This window comes from Schistocerca americana, chromosome 1 (genome assembly GCF_021461395.2).
Source record: "Schistocerca americana isolate TAMUIC-IGC-003095 chromosome 1, iqSchAmer2.1, whole genome shotgun sequence".
NCBI lineage: Eukaryota > Metazoa > Arthropoda > Insecta > Orthoptera > Acrididae > Schistocerca > Schistocerca americana.
Window position 1 is genome coordinate 347,296,682 of NC_060119.1, and position 17,144 is coordinate 347,313,825.

The window sequence follows — 17,144 nt, forward strand, 5'->3', positions numbered from 1 at the left end:
TCAACTATTGATCTCACAGTTTGCAGCTCGAGTATCTTAACCCCCGATATTGTGGCCCATTCATGGTGATCTTTGTTACAGTGACCATTTTCCTATACTTCTCTTCCTCTCAAATCAGAGATGTTTGGAACATGCTTCACATTGGTCACTTAGGAAAGCTAACTGGCAAGCTTTCTCCCCCTACAGCCACTTTTGCAGCCAGTCCTATAATGTATATCAACAAATTGGTAAAGGATGCTATTGATACTATTAGTCATGCTGCAGCAGCAATGATGCTCCACTTCTCCAGCTCATCCTGATGACCTCCGGTGCCAAGGTGGTCTGAAGGTATAGCAACAGCTATCAGGAAATGCCACAGAGCATTTCAAGGGCACAAGCACCATCATTCCGATGACCTCCAGTGCCAAGGTAGTATGAAGATATAGCAACAGCTGTCAGGAAACGCCACTGATCACTTTAAGGGCACAAGCACCATCCTTCAATGGATAATTTAATAAAATTCAAGATAGTCCAGGTGAAAGTGTGATTTTCTATAAAGAACATGTGCACTGATCCCATGTTGCCTTATGTGTCCGCTTGCAGTAATTACCATCCTCATTTTCTGACCCAGTAACTCCTTACTGAGTGTCGCCTGCTATCCTTCCGTGCTCTGTCATACAGTGCCCCTTTTAGTGAATGGGAGCTTCGCAGTGGTTTGGCAGAGTGTCGAGATATGGCCCGTAGACCCAACAAAATCAACAACCACATGCTCAAACAACTTCGTGCCAACAGCATGAAACATATCCTCTGACTTTTATTCATATATAGCAGGAAGAACAATTTCCCTCTCAATGGTGGGAAGATATTATTCCCTGAAACCAGGGAAGGACCCTCATATTTAACTAACTATCAACTAATGTTTCTGATGAATGGGCTGTGTAAGCTCTTCGATCATATGGTCAGTTGCTGTCTTTGATGGTGGCTTGAAGCCAAAGGGCACATATCTCAATTCCAAAGTGGCTTTTGGGCTTTCTGGTCAAGCAAAGTTCACCTGGTTCATCTGGAATCTACAGTGCACGATGCTTTCATGCATTGCCAACATCTGATTGCTATGTTCTTTGATCTACGTAAGGCATATGACACCACCTGGTGTAATTATGTCCTATCTACACTGCATGAGTTGGGTTTCTGGGGCAGTTTACCAAGTTTTATCGAGAATGTCCTATCTCTGACTTTTTTTGGGTCTGGATAGGTTTGACTCTCAGCAACGAATATACACAGGAAACTTGAGTACCTCATGGATCGGATCTGGGTGTAACGCTATTCGCTATTGCCATCAGTTGCATCGTAAATGCAGTGGATCCTACAGTTTCTTCATCACTGTATGTGGATGATCTTAACCTTTACTGTGCCTCTGTGTCAGTGCTCACCATTGAGTGCCAACTTCAGGGGGCTGAGTACAAGACTGGTTCAAATGGCTCTGAGCACTATGGGACTCAACTGCTGAGGTCATTAGTCCCCTAGAACTTAGAACTAGTTAAACCTAACTAACCTAAGGACATTACAAACATCCATGCCCGAGGCAGGATTCGAACCTGCGACCGTAGCGGTCGTGCGGTTCCAGACTGCAGCGCCTTTAACCGCACGGCCACTTCGGCCGGCTACAAGACTGGGCTTTGAATCATGGCTATCAGTTTTCTCCTACAAAAGCAAGAATTGTGCATTTTTGCTGACTCCAATGGTGCACCCATACACAAAAAGTTAGCTTGGTGACCAGTTACTTGAAGTCATTGAAACTTTTCAGTTCTTAGGTATTTTATTTGGCTGCGCACATGTCTGCCAACTCAAGGCAATGTGCTTGAAGAAACTAAATGATCTTCGTTTTCTTAGTGTCTTCTTGTGGGATGCTGACTGCATAGTTCTGATCCTATCTTCCTTGGACTATAAATGTGTTGCCTATGGGTTGGCAGCACTGTCCATACTGGCATGTGGTTGGCAACGGAGGCCAGCCATCGGCATGAGCAGTGTTGACAGCCTCCTGGCAGAAGCTGGTATCGCTGTGGGTTGGCCAACAGCAGCTTATGGCCAACTATGCAGTCACACAGGCTTTCCAGGAAATGAACCCGCTGACCACCTCACCACTATAGGAGATCAACTTGGCATCAGAATACCAGGTCCAGACTTACAACTTCAGTGCAATATTTTGAGGCTCTGGGAATTAGAATGGCAGGCTACTATGACCTAAAACAGGTTGAGAAGGATTAAGCAGAACACTAAGGTGTGGTATTCATCTTTCCAGACCTCTTGCAAAGATGCCACTGTGTTGTACTGACTAAGCATTGGCCACACGAGACCTGCCTACAAGTTCCTTGTACATCAAGAGGATCCTCTCAACTGCAGCTGCAGTTGTCTTCTGACGACAGCACGTTCTTGTTGAGTGCGCCCTGTTGGCCGATATGTGACACGTTCTCAGCTTGCCTATCTCACTACGTCTTATGCTTGTGGATGATGAGACAGCCACTACCAGAGTGCTGTATTTCCTGAGGGAAAGTGGATTTTACATGAAACTATAATACTTCACCACTTTCAGTGTTTGGGGTGGTTGTGGAGGGGTAGGGGAGGAGCCTCCCCCTGTCACACTCATCTTTAAACTCTTTTACTTGCTTATATAGCTGGAGCAGCCAAGTCCCCATTTTTTTTTTTTTTTTTTTCACTGTTTACATGTTTCTCTCATGAAATGGAGGGACAGATGACACAGTAGTTTAGTCCCTTTAAATAAATAATCGTCAATCAGTCATCAAAGACTTTATTCTTTTGATAGTGTTGCCACTCTCTTCAGTATGTCTGTTCATAATCCTTTAATAAACAACAATATAACTTTGAATTTTCTAGCTCTTTCTCTCTCTCTCTCTCTCTCTCTCTCTCTCACAGAAGTCAGAAAGATGGCGGAAGACTTGTCAGGTAGTTATTGTGATTCATCATGACAGTGGTGAAGGCTTTGTCTGCAGGGAGGATGATTAGGCCAGTATCTGTTCTGAGGTTGTGGATGGCTGTCCTTTCTTCTGAAATACAATTTTTTCATCATTAAAAACTGAGTAACTATGTTGTTGTATTTTGTTTATGTTATATGATTTACTTAACTATATAGCAAAAACTGGTGATATTTACTTTCTCTCCCTCCCTCCCTCTCTAGGCATTTAAGATTTTCAATAAAGTTTTTAGAAAAAAGGCAAATCATAGGCTAATTTATTGGAAAATCAGATACAGCTATATTCAGTTGAAAACACTAAAATTATTTTTTTTTTTTTTTTTTTTTTTTTTTTTTTTTTTTTTTTTTTTTTTTTTTTTTTTTGATGCCACCCAAAATGCATTTAGTTCTGTGTTGTTTCTTTTGGTAAATAAAGTGTTGTTTACATATTTACTTGGAGCAAATGTTCCATGCGATCAAGTGAAGTCTTGCCATTGGAAGCTGTGTTTCAGTATGTGCAATGTCTCACATGTAATAATTGTATTTAAGACTGCACCAAGTATTTGTGGTTAATAATACAAGTGAATTTAGAAGTGATATTTTCTACCAGAATACCAAAAGTAAATGTACTTTCTGTATAGACTGCACCATGCTTTTCCAGCAAGACATCACTGGGCAGGGGTGCCTGTTAGTACACACATGAGCAAGCACAGCTGTTAAAGACTGCCCACCAGGGTGTCTTCTGTGCGTGTGCAAGCCCCATGCTAACCGTTGCCAGCAGGCTCTTGCAGTACGATCCCATATGCTGTCGCCAGGCTGCCTGACTGCCCACATGTCAGCGTTTGTCCACCCATGCCCTCATGTGCCTATGGGTACCTGTGCCTGTTAGTACACACATGAGCAAGCACAGCTGTTCCAGACTGCTCACCAGGGTGCGTTCTGTGTGTGTGTGTGTGTGTGTGTGTGTGTGTGTGTGTGTGTGTGTGTGTGTGTGTGTGCAAGCCCCATGCTAACCCTTGCCAGCAGGCTCTTGCAGTACGATCCCATATGCCGTCGCCAGGCTGCCTGACTGCCCACATGTCAGAGTTTGTCTACCCATGCCCTCATGTGGCTATGGGCAGTTGTGCCTGTGCCTGTTAGTACACACATGAGCAAGTGCAGCTGTTACATACTGCTCGCCAGGGTGTGTTCTGTGCGTGTGCAAGCCCCATGCTAACCCTTGCCAGCAGGCTCTTGCAGTACTATCCCATATGCTGTCGCCAGGCTGCCTGACTGTCCACATGTCAGCGTTTGTTCACCCATGCCCTCATGTGCCTATGGGTACCTGTGCCTGTGCCTGTTAGTACACATATGAGCAAGCGCAGCTGTTTAACAGACTGCCCGCCAGGGTGCGTTCTGTGCATGTGCAAGCCCCATGCTAACCCTTGCCAGCAGGCTCTTGCAGTACAATCCCATATGCTGTCGCCAGGCTGCGTGACTGCCCACATGTCAGCATTTGTCCACCCATGCCCTCATGTGCCTATAGGTACCTGGCTGCTGTGGGCAGGACTCTAGCTGGCACTGCCTAGACTATACATTCATATTGGGGGTTCTGAAATTAGCTCTGTATTCAGATGCAGATGTCTTTAGCAGTTGCTGGCAGATGTTGGTCATGAACTTGAACATTTCCAACTATTTAAAACTAAACTCTCTCTGATGCCCACACTCCTTTTTTCACCTTTCTCCTTTTGCTCTCACGACGGGTGGGTCCTTCCTTCTCGTCCTTAGGTTTGTGTGACCTGCCCTTTCTTTTTAACCTTCCCTAACATATCATTCTCTATTCATTGACAAAGAAACTATTAGTTCTGAAAGCTAAGATAGTAAATGTACTATTATACATGTTAGTCGGCAGTACTGAAATTTCACCTTTTGATCATAAATACTGGCCAGCAATTCTGTCTATTAATTTTATAATATCTTATTAGCTACTGGTACAAATTTTGGAATATGTGTAGTTCTCTTGTTAACACACAAAATATTTTTTATTTATTTTCCCTGTTTATAAACAGCTGGCAATATTATGTGTGAAGTTACATTTATCTTCAGATTTAAACATTAGATAAACACAGAAACAGAATGGTCCCAAAGGAAAAGCAGTGGCCTCTTTTTCCCCAAAGCAGTTGCTTTTCTGCTACAGTGTATAGTCATGAAATAATCTAGAAGCAGTTCCCGCAATTACCAGTGTGGACTGATTAATGCTAGCTTTCATTGGTTACTAGTATATTTTACGGGAGTCCCATGCAGTGGCTCCTGATGCTGAGGACTATATGATTTTACTCATTCCACACTCCTGAAACGTTGCCCTCATGATTGTATTTATAGAACACTGTGTGAGTGAATGAATACTTGATGTATTTTAGGCTGAACACTGTTTCAGTGGCCCAAGGCTGGGAGAAAGTATGTTATTCCTTTGTTGGGTAATCTTTCTTGCATTTCCCTAGAATGATTAGGTATACTGTGAGTTAATAAGAATTTTATATCCTTTTCAAGCTGAATATGTGCTGTGAGAAGACATTTCATTGCTTTATCCTCTGTGATGATGCCATTTATAAACTTCTTTGATACAGTTTTAACTATCCAGTTTCTGGTTAGTTGCAGTGATTTTTGTAGCTTTATGTGCAGTGATGTGACATATAAAATCTGTAACTTTCTGTTTTGCCAATTTTTCTTTTTCTTTTAGGTTCACTCATCGATTTTCAACCATCTTCAACGATGCCTCCGACAGCTTTTGCATATGAAGATCTTCAAGGTAATGCAGTCACAGATCAGTTACTTCAAATGCTTTGAAGATAATTAGTTTGCATTAGCCATTTGCATATTTTGATTTCCCATTACAGTTTTCATAAACATGATTTCCTGAGTGGAAGAAATTGGAGCAAGTTAGGTTTTGTTGTATTAAACATTTCCAGAAGAATGAGATTACAACATATTACTCAAAATTATGCACCAGATTGTTCGTGTGCACAAACATGTCCATGGGATTTTTCAAGGATTATTGCGATTTCACTCTACTGGAAATTTTTAATGTTTTATCTCATCTAAACCCAAGCATCCTGTAAAGTTTTAGTGCAATGTAAAAGATTTTGTTGCTTGATACAGCATTAATGTATTATGTGTCTGTATGGAAATTATCTGTATGAGATCGTATCAGGAATCGCATATTGCTACAAAAGATTTGATCGACCACACATACTGTGTACATACAATGCAGGTGTGGTTGTGGTTGACTCGTTAAGTATATGACTCAGTTTCCTGTGGTTCCATATCAAGCAGGGACTCTGAAATAAAATCTCATACATTCTGTGTCCGACAGATCATCAGTTTAATGAATGTAACATTACAGTAGTACTGCAGTGATGATGCAGGATTCCAGCCTCGTGTTTCAGCTGAATGCAGGTGCAGTTGCTTAAGAATGGGGTGTAATACTGAAACTAGTAGCAAAGAATTAAAGATAGACAAATAAAATAAAAACGTCTTGTAGTTGTGAAACTTTTGTAGTGTGAAACTTATATTCTGTGCAGATGTCTAGCAGGTTGTCAGTGGACATCACACAGGAAATTGAAAAACACTAAAGATTTAAAAGTAAAGTACCTCTGATGCCCCCCTCCCCACCCAATTTCCATATTTTTCTCCTTGTTCTCACAGCAGGTGGGACCCTCTCATCCCGGTGTCTGAATAATTACTATTTCTTTTGAACTGAATACATTTTGCTGTGGTTGTTGTTGTTGCTGCTGCTGCTGCTGCTGCTGCTGTGGTCTTCAGTCCAAAGACTGGTTTCATGCAGCTCTCCATGCTACTCTACTCTGTCCAAGCCTCTTCATCTCCAAGTAACTACTGCATCCTGCTCATGTAATCATCTCTTAGTCTCCTTATACGATTTTTACTCCCCACACTTGTTTCTAATACTAAATTGGTGAGCTCTTGATGTTTCAGAATGTGTCCTACCAACACACCCCTTCTTCTCATCAGGTTGCCCCACAAATTTTGTTTCTCTCCAATTCCATTTAGTGCCTCCGCATTAGTTACATGTCTACCCACCTGATCTTCAGCATTCTCCTGTAGCAGCACATTTCAAAAGCTTCTGTTCTCTTCTTGTCTAAACTGTTTATCATTCGTGTTTCACTCCTAGATGGCTACACTGCATACGAATACTTTCAAAAAATATTTCCTAACACTTAAATCTATATTCAGTGTAACAAATTTTCTTCTTCAGAAATGCTTTTATTGCCACTGCTAGTCTACATTTTATATTCTCTCTACTTTGGCCATTAGTTATTTTGCTGCCCAAATAACAACTCATCTACTACTTTGAGTGTCTCATTTCTTAATCTAATTTCATCAACATTGCCTGATTTAACTAGACTACATTCCATTATCCTCATTTTGCTTTTGTTAATGTTCATATTATATCCTCCTTTCAATACACTGTCCATCTGTTCAACAGCTTTTTCAAGTCTTTTGCTGTCTCTGACAGAATTACAATGTAATTGGTCTCTGACAGAATTACAATGTAATTGGAAAACCTCATAGTTTTTATTTCTTCCTTGGCTTCAATTCCTACCCCAAATTTTTCTTTGGTTCCCTTTACTGCTTCTTCAATGTTCAGATTGAATAACATCAGTGACTGCTACAACCCTGTCCCACTCTGTTCTCAACCACTGCTTCCATTACACACCACTTGACTTTTGAGTACCATCTGGTTTCTGTACATGTTGTAAATATCCTTTTGCTCCCTGTATTTTGCTCCTTTTATTTTCAGAATTTCAAGAACAGACTTCCACTCAACATTGTCTAAAGCTGTCTCTTAGTCTACAAAAAATGACATAGACTTAGGTTTTGCCTTTCCTTAACCTATCTTCTAACAAGGGAACCTCCACATCGCACCCCCTTCAGATTTAGTTATATGTTGGCACAGTGGACAGATCTTGAAAAACTGAACACAGATCAATCGAGAAAACAGGAAGAAGTTGTGTGGAACTATGAAAAAAATAAGCAAAATATACAAACTGAGTAGTCCATGTGCAAGATAGGCAACAACAAGGCCACAGCGAGCACAGGAGCGCCGTGGTCCCGTGGTTAGTGTGAGCAGCTGCGGGATGAGAGGTCCTTGGTTCAAATCTTCCCTCGAGTGAAAATTTTACTTTTTTTATTTTCGCAAAGCTATGATCTGTCCGTTCGTTCATTGACGTCTCTGTTCACTGTAATAAGTTTAGTGTCTGTGTTTTCCGACCGCACCGCAAAACCATGCGATTAAGAGACGAAAGGACGTGCCTCTCCAATGGTAACCGAATACATTTGATCGCAAGGTCATAGGCCAACCGATTCCTCCACAGGAAAACACGTCTGATGTATTCTATTCGACACTGGTGACGGCATGTGCGTCACATGACATGAATATGTTGTCGACCCACCTAACTTGTACACTTGGCGAATGGGTAAAAAGATTCTTTTACCTTGCCCAATTTAGGTTTTCTTATGGATGTGATAACCACTCCCAAAAAAAAGTGATTGCATCGGACGGACAGATAATAATTGTCTGAAAATAAAAAATTAAATTTTTCACTTGAGGGAAGACTTGAACAAAGGACCTCTCGTACGGCAGCTGCTCACGCTAACCACGGGACCACGGCGCTTCTGAGCTCACATTAGCCTTGATGGTGCCTGTCCTGTGCATGGACTACTCAGTTTGTATATTTTGCTTTTTTTTTCATAGTTCCACACAACTTCTTCCTGTTTTCTCGATTGATCTGTGTTAAGTTTTTCAAGGCCTCTCCACTGCCAATTTATAACTTAATCTGAGGGGGGTTCGATGGGGATGTTCCCTTGTAAGAGAAATTTTTCCATTCTTCTGTGAGGAATTTGTGTTAGTATTTTGCAACCATGAGTTAAACTGATAGTTCTGCAATATTCACACATCAGTACCCATATTGTTTGCAATTGAAATTCTTATATTGTTCTTGAAGTCTGGAGGTATTTCACCTATGTCATACATCTTGGACACCAGATGAAAGAGTTTTGTCGTGGCTGGCTCTCCCAAGACTATTAGTAATTCTGATGGAATGTCGTCTACCTCCAGGGCTCTGTTGTGACTTAGGTCTTTCACTGGTCTATCAAATTCTTCTCGCAAAATCCTATTTCCCATCTCATGTTCATCTATGTACTCTTTTGTTTCTATAATATTACCTTCAAGTTTATTTCCCTTGCATAGCCCCCCTATATGCTCCTTCCGTCTTTCAGTTTTCCCTTATTTGTTTTGGGCTTGTTTTCCATCTGAGCTCTTTATATTAATACAACTGCTTCTCTGTTTGCCAAAGGCTTCTTTAATTTTTCTATAGGCAGTATCTATCTTTCTCCTAGTGATACATGCTTCTAAATCCTTACTTTTGTCTTCTTGCATGCCTGCTTAACCATTTTGCATTTCATATCAGTCTCATTTTTTAGACATTTGTATTTCCTTTTGTCTCCTTTATTTGCTGTATTTTTATGTTTTTTCCTTTTGACAATAAAATCAAACATCCCTTGTGTTATCTAGGCCTTGTCTTTTTACCTATTTGATCTTCTGCTATCTTTACTATCTCATCTCACATAGCTGCCCACTGGTCTTCTACTGTATTCTTTTCACCTGTTCTAGTCATTTCTTGCCTAATGCTCCCTCTGAAACTCTCTACCTTTTGGTTCTTTCAGCTTATCCAGATCCCATCTCCTTAATTTCCTATCTTTCTGCAATTTCTTCAGTTTTAAGGTACAGTTCATAGCCAATAAGTTTGGGTCAGGGCTCACATCTGCTCCTGGAAATGTGTTACAGTTTAAAACCAGGTTCTGAATCCTGTGTTACCATTACTAAATAAATCTGAAACCTTCTGCTGTCTCCATCTCTCTTCCATGTATACAAACTTCTTTCATGATTCTTAAATGAAGTATCAGTGTTGATTATATTATGCTCTGAACAAAATTCTATCAGGTGGCTTCCTCTTTCATTCCGTTTCCCCATTCCATATTCACCTACTATTTTCCCTCTCTCCCTTCCCCTATTATTGAATCACAATTAAATTTTAATCTCCCTTAACTATCTGAATAATTTCTTTTATCTCATTATGCATTTGGGAGTTGTGGGCTTTATTTCTTTCTTGGTTAGTATGCATTCACTATGCTGTACATAGTAGCTTACCCGCATTGTTATTATTAACCCTATATGATCTTGTATTTATAACCCTGTATTCACGTGACCAGAAGTCCTGTTCCTCCTGCAACCGAACTTCACTAATTGCCACTATATCGAACTTCATCCTATCCATTTCCCTTTTTAAATTTTCTAATCGGCCTGCCCAATAAAAGGATCTAACATTCCCCACTCCGACCCACAGAACACCTAGTTTTGTTTCTCCTGATGACAACGTCCTACTGAATAGTCTCCACCCAGGGATCCAAGTGGAGAAATATTTTACCTCTGAAATATTTCACCCAAGAGGAAGCCATCGTCATTTAACCACACAGTAGAGCTTGCATGCCTTGTGGAAAAATTGTTGCTATAGTTTCCCCATGGTTTCAGCTGTTCACAGTACCAGCACAGCAAGGCCGTGTTGGTTCATGTTACAAGGCCAGACAGCCAGGCTGTAACCTCTGCAACTACTGAAAAGGCTGCCCCCCCCCCCCTCTCCTTACCCCTCCCTTTCTTTCATCCAAATACAATTCAATCAGTAATTTTAAATCTCTTACCCCCTCCCCCCAAGTCTATATGAGAAAGTTTGGTCTTACTTCAAAACTTTCTCCCAAAATTTATCAAATGATATAACTGATCATGTAATGTGTTTACATGTTAAAACCAGTTTACTCTTCTGATAATTTGATATTTTAATAAGAAATGCACTGAAAACAGTACACATATTTTTCTTGACTTGTAACTAAAAGGAAACTTGTGTGTGTGTGTGTGTGTGTGTGTGTATGAGAGAGAGAGAGAGAGAGAGAGAGAGAGAGAGAGAGAGAGATAGATAGATTTTTGCCTTTCTGATTAAGCTGATCCATTATGGATTTTAAAAACCCGTGATTGTTTATTCAATGTAAATGCAGAAAACTGCAGCAATTCTTTCTTGAAATACCTTTTTTATTCTATAAACTGGTTTTTGAACATCTTCAGGCTCATATTTGGATGCTGCACAGGATATTACATGAATATTTCAGAGCTTGATGCTGAAGGCTATCTTGTGAGAGATGGGTGGCTTTGTAATTAACATTAGTATCCATCTAGCAGCTTCCATTGTAATTACTGGTTGGTTACATCACTCACTTTTCAGGATTTATATCAATTATCGCAAAACTTTCCCAGCATCCTGCATGTGCTGCACAATTGTTGCTCGTTTCAAAGAAGTTCTTTGTAGCAAACACCAGTGAAAGAAGCAGTGAAGATCAACTATTTTGCAATGTGTGTTCTTGCTCTACTAATTTTGAGACAAAACGTGTGTAACTTTGAAATTAAATGTAGGCCACACCAGTTACATTTAGAACTTCCAGATTAGGCACAACCTTCAAATTTGGTATGTGTGCCAACAATACAGATGTTAAGTACCCAGTATATTCCACCAATGCTGAATTGCTTTTGACATTGAGATCAGTGATTTCCAATACCTCTGTGGATTTCTCAAGTGATTGTATCAAATATAAAAACTTAAGGAAACCATCATTAGAAATACCGTATTTACTCGAATCTAAGCCACACCTGAAAAATGAGACTCAAAATAAAGGAAAAAAAAAATCCCGAATCTAAGCCGCACGTAAAATTTGAGACTCGAAATTCAAGGGGAGAGAAAAGTTTTAGGCCGCACCTCCAAATCGAAACAAAGTTGGTCCATCGTAATACGAGACACAATTTAGGTAGAATGAAAGACGATGCAGCTACAGTAGTTTGGTTCGAGTCGTAAGCTTAGCAGTTAAGCTTTACCAGGTAACCATTGCTATGCGTCAGGCGCTCCGTCCGTATTGATACGGGTACCCTTCGTTTTTCACGTGCTTCGTCTGGTTTGAAACGATTGCTTATTTTGCTTTGATCTGATAAGTGCCGTTTTCTTTGTTATAGGTTTTTTCGTCACTCTAAGCTGAAAATGCATTACCGTACTGTGTCATGCATTGTTTGTCACATTCTGATTAGTGCGTGTTTATGGCCTGTAGCCGCTCGCGGCACGGCTTGCTTTTGTGCACGCTACCGCCGCTTACAATTAAAAAAAAAAGAGGAATCGTCTAATTAGCGAAACAATGGCAAGAGACTGCAATTTGTTCTTACTTACACTGCTGCTTTCTTTGATAATGATTAACAAGAACCAAATAATAGACTGCGTATGATAGAAGATGTTCTGAACGAGAGTTAGGCGAACATTTTTCTCCATTTGAAAATCTTTGCGGCCTCTTCTTTAGTACATCAAATTGTGCACAGAAATTAGAGTCATCTCAGATTTAAAAATCTAGTCAGTTGCCGTGCTTCATTTCTGACTGTATCACTATTAGGTATAAAAATAATACGATTATATACATGACACGATATGTATATTCTTCCGCGTTTGCTGTTGTCTCACTGTAGTTTCGCAGTTAATAAGGCAAACAGGATTTAAATGTGATAGCAGGAAACATGAAAGAATACATGGCAAAATGTTTATATTCGTATTCTTTCTTATGGTGAAGAGAATACTGCATGTGATTCACATTTCGTCAGGTTCCTATTAGCAACCATCTCTTCTCACAGGTAGTAAAAAATTCAGAACGTAGACTTGGCCATATTGATAAACATCCCAAACAGTCTTGCCAGTCGGATTTTCGTAGTAAATTGAAATTCTGCTACATTCGAAGATGAACAATACGGAATTTGTATTTACTTCGTTGGATAATGTATGAAAATGTGACGCAGAGTTTTTGGCGCCAGTACTTATCTTTTTGCCTACAAAGCATGCCTGTGTAGCGCTATATATATTCGACGGCAGAAGTTAGTTGTGGCGGCACCCACCAACATTTTTCAGAACTTCCGCTTGCTTTACACTCGATTCTAATCCGCAGGCGGTTTTTTGAATTACAAAAACCGGAAAAAAAGTGCGGCTTAGATTCGAGTAAATACGGTATGCGCAATAAAGGGCGAAGAAAATTGTGTTGCTGAATCCTAAAAAATCTCAAGTATATTGAGTGTTCCCTCACTATACATCTATGAGCTGATTATCTTTGACATAGTTATCCTGATTTATTTATGGCAAACTATTTTCAACGTGATTACACCAGAAATCAAAATAATTTTATGCTGCCCAACCTCTGTTTAAAACTTCAGCTGAAACTTCACAGTATATGGGTATGAAAATTAGTAACAAAGTGAAATGAATAGAATTGATCAGTATAAATTTAGAAACACTGAAAAATAACCTTATATGAGAAACTAAAGCAGAAATTTTACTTTTCAGTAGAATCATTCATGAAGGACAACCTGACAATTTGATCAGGAGAGAGCAAGTACTGGTGACTGTTATTTTTTGAATGTTTATTACTTTTTAAGAAAAATTACTGGTTGCATATTAATTATATATCCAGTACAGTATATTATATTAATGATATAAGAAAAATTGTGAAACAGTTTTTGTGTTTTGAAGAGTCACCTATACATTAAGTTAATGGCTTGAAATTGTATCTTACGAGACAGTAAACTATTACTCAGTAAGTGATGACTGTCACGATATTTTCAGGAATATATACTAGAAAAAGCGTGTTCATCATATTACACATTGATTTTCGATGAAACAGTCAATGTTAAAGGTAAAAAAAGAATTGTAAACAACAATTATATTTGCATAACAGTATCGCTCTGGATTTACATTCGGGAAGGTGACAATTCAAGCCTGTGTCCAGCAATCCAGACTTAGGTTTTCCATGATTTCCCTAAATTGCTCCAGGCAAATGTCAGTATGGTTCCTTTGAAAGGGCACAGCCCAATTCATTCCCCAACCGTGACACAACCTGAGCTTGTTCTCAGTCTCTAATGACCTTGATTCCTATGAGATGTTAAACTCAATCTCCATTCTTTCATAACAACATGTTGTTTAAAGACTTTCTTTATCAGCAAGCAGATGGTGAACAATTACATCAGGAATTGAACCATTTTCGAGAAGAAAGATCCATAGGTCTGTGTGCTTTTTTCGGAAAATTAATCAGCGGGTCATGTAGAATATTCTGTCTAGGTTTTGTTTCATTATCTCAATGCTAGAGCTCAGGCCAGCATTTTGTTGATGAGTGAGTGTGCACATAGCACTTCTCATTGAATTAAAATTAGTGAGTGCTTATGTGCAGGTCAGTGTATGTGGAACAATGTCAGTTATGTGTTTACACAACAAAGAAATATGTTTTGAGGTTGTACAACAGTAAATAGCGGTAATGAGTAGGAAACAGTGACAGTCTTATGACAATTCAAATACAGAGAAAGGTGAGAGAGAAATAAAATGGCAGAAAGGTGAAAGCTTTCATTCCTGCCAGTGGAACTGGCATTAAAGGAAAGACAACTGTTTGACAGTTTCTATGTAGATCAAGGTATAGCATTACAAGATTCTGTCTGAAGTGAACTTAGTGAAGAAATCTAGTACACCTAACAAGAAGCTGACATTAAATCCAAAGCAGTCAGGGAAAATACTTGGGAATGTTTTCTATATATTTCTGGCTCTTGGTTGAAAGTATAACTTGCTTACATATTCAGCCTGTACCGGATATCTGTCAAAAAAGTACAAGTTGTTCAACAACAAATGTTAGGTCATTATTTACTTCAAGAGAGTATGGGCACACATGACAGTCACCCTCAAAAAATCGTGGGAAATGCTAAGATAGCACTAACTCACAATTATGAGTTGACAAAGTCATCACTGTGAACACAAATCGTATTCAAGATATTCAACTCTCAATATTAAATCATTGTTTGATCTTTTCTCAAAGAGATTCTTTGAAGCAATAGGTGACAAGCTTAAAACAAGTTATGCAACGTACTTTAAGCATTTCAAGCTAAACTTTGACTACAGCTTCAGAAAATACAACACAAATATCTCTGAATTTTGCGTAGCCTCTGAAAAAAAATGTATGCTGAAACTTACCTTACACTTGCGAAAGGTTTTATTTGTAAAACATGGTTTGACTGTACACATCTTGTTATTGAGTTTTATTATTTGCAGGACCTGCCTGTACCAAAACTAAATGTGACCAGTCAGTTGTACAAATATCTATTATGGTTACTTGCTTTCAACATCCAACTGCACAAAGATGACTCTTGGTATATATATTGCACAGAAATGCAAGCTAAAAAGGTCCCCAACTCAGTTGTATCATTCATACATAATGTTCTAGAAACACGTGGTGGTAAGGATAAGAACTTGAAGACTGTGTCTTTTTTTCATGGATAGCATAAGTGCTTCTTGTGGAGAGTACTCATCTTTTCCGAATTCGAAGGCTTTCTTTTGGGCAGCGTGAATAAACTTTGGTCTTACTTATGAGCAGTAATTATGTGCATAAGTAGTTCTTCACCCTTTATTGTTGTTATGGACAGAAGTATAATAAAGCAATGGAAAGAAGGTCTTGGCAAATATGTCTTCAAGAAACCTATTGCCAAGAGAACTGAATTCTGTTCTGAAATACAAAGCAAATGGTTCATTTCTAGGCTCACTAACACACATAGGTCCACATACATCATTCTGACTTTAGTAATAGAAGTACAGTAATGGAATATTGAAAAACATGAGAGTACCAACAATGGCATGCAATCCAGTGAACCGAGAAAAAGAAAAAGATGTCAGGGATTTACAGGGTTATTACAAATGATTGAAGCGATTTCACAGCTCTACAATAACTTTATTATTTGAGATATTTTCACAATGCTTTGCACACACATACAAAATCTCAAAAAGTTTTTTTAGGCATTCACAAATGTTCAATATGTGCCCCTTTAGTGATTCGGCAGACATCAAGCGGATAATCAAGTTCCTCCCACACTCAGCGCAGCATGTCCCCATCAATGAGCTCGAAAGCATTGTTGATGCGAGCTCGCAGTTCTGGCACGTTTCTTGGTAGAGGAGGTTTAAACACTGAGTCTTTCACATCACTATGTGTGAAACTTGCCCGCACGCGTTCAACCGTTTCTTCGCTCACTGCAGGCCGACCCGTTGATTTCCCCTTACAGAGGCATCCAGAAGCTTTAAACTGCGCATACCATCGCCGAATGGAGTTAGCAGTTGGTGGATCTTTGTTGAACTTCGTCCTGAAGTGTCGTTGCACTGTTATGACTGACTGATGTGAGTGCATTTCAAGCACGACATACGCTTTCTCGGCTCCTGTCGCCATTTTGTCTCGCTGCGCTCTCGAGCGCTCTGGCGGCAGAAACCTGAAGTGCGGCTTCAGCCGAACAAAACTTTGAGTTTTTCTACGTATCTGTAGTGTGTCGTGACCATATGTCAATGAATGAAGCTACAGTGAATTTATGAAATTGCTTCAATCATTTGTAATAGCCCTGTATTTAAGTACATGGATGATTAATGTAGTTCATGGATACACAGTAAGCTTGAAGACGAGCACCAGCACCAAACTTTTTTTTTAGAGAGAGAATAGACATCCATGGAGGACACGATGAAGAAGGAAAAGAGAAACGAAAGGTCCTTCAGTAACAGAACTATACCAGAAAAACCATCTGTAATGATGTATGGACCACAAGATAAAACAGCGGTATTTTATTTGTATTTTTGTATCAATGTACTCATGTTGTTTTATTTTTGTACCTTTCTGAGGGTCCCCTGATTGTAGACATTTATAAGAATGAAATTGCTCTTATATTTTAATAAGTTGTGAGCGGTAAAATAACACTTGATGAAAGAAATGTTTGCTCACTTTAACCTACTGGCAGTGATTTATGGGAAGGGGGCCTACATATGTTTGTCAGAAATATTATTTCTCACATTAAAAACACAGGTATTATGGAAAGATTTTCTTAGTAGCACTAGTTCATATCCTGCTACAAAATACTTGTGTATTAGACTCACGTTGTTATTCAAATACTTTAATAAAAGTTAAGTATTTAACCTCCCCTATCTCAAATAATCATTTTGCCCTATGAGCCTTTCTTCTGAAAAATGCCTGTTATGTGAAGCACTTTTCGAATCAACTTGTC

The 17,144-nt window shown here is 39.3% G+C and overlaps 1 protein-coding gene across 6 annotated transcripts in view; it reads left to right on the forward strand.

Annotated features, from left to right (window-relative positions):
- LOC124599373 (maternal effect protein staufen-like) overlaps positions 1-17,144 on the forward strand; it is a 253,006-nt gene that overhangs the window by 74,643 nt on the left and 161,219 nt on the right. For all 6 annotated transcript variants that reach the window (XR_006978568.1, XR_006978569.1, XM_047136072.1 and 3 more), the window contains exon 3: positions 5,667-5,735. Coding sequence is in view for 4 of the 6 variants with exons in the window: in XM_047136072.1 (XP_046992028.1) it covers positions 5,667-5,735 (69 nt within the window). In the remaining 2 variants the exon portion in view is untranslated. The remainder of the gene's footprint in view (positions 1-5,666; positions 5,736-17,144) is intronic.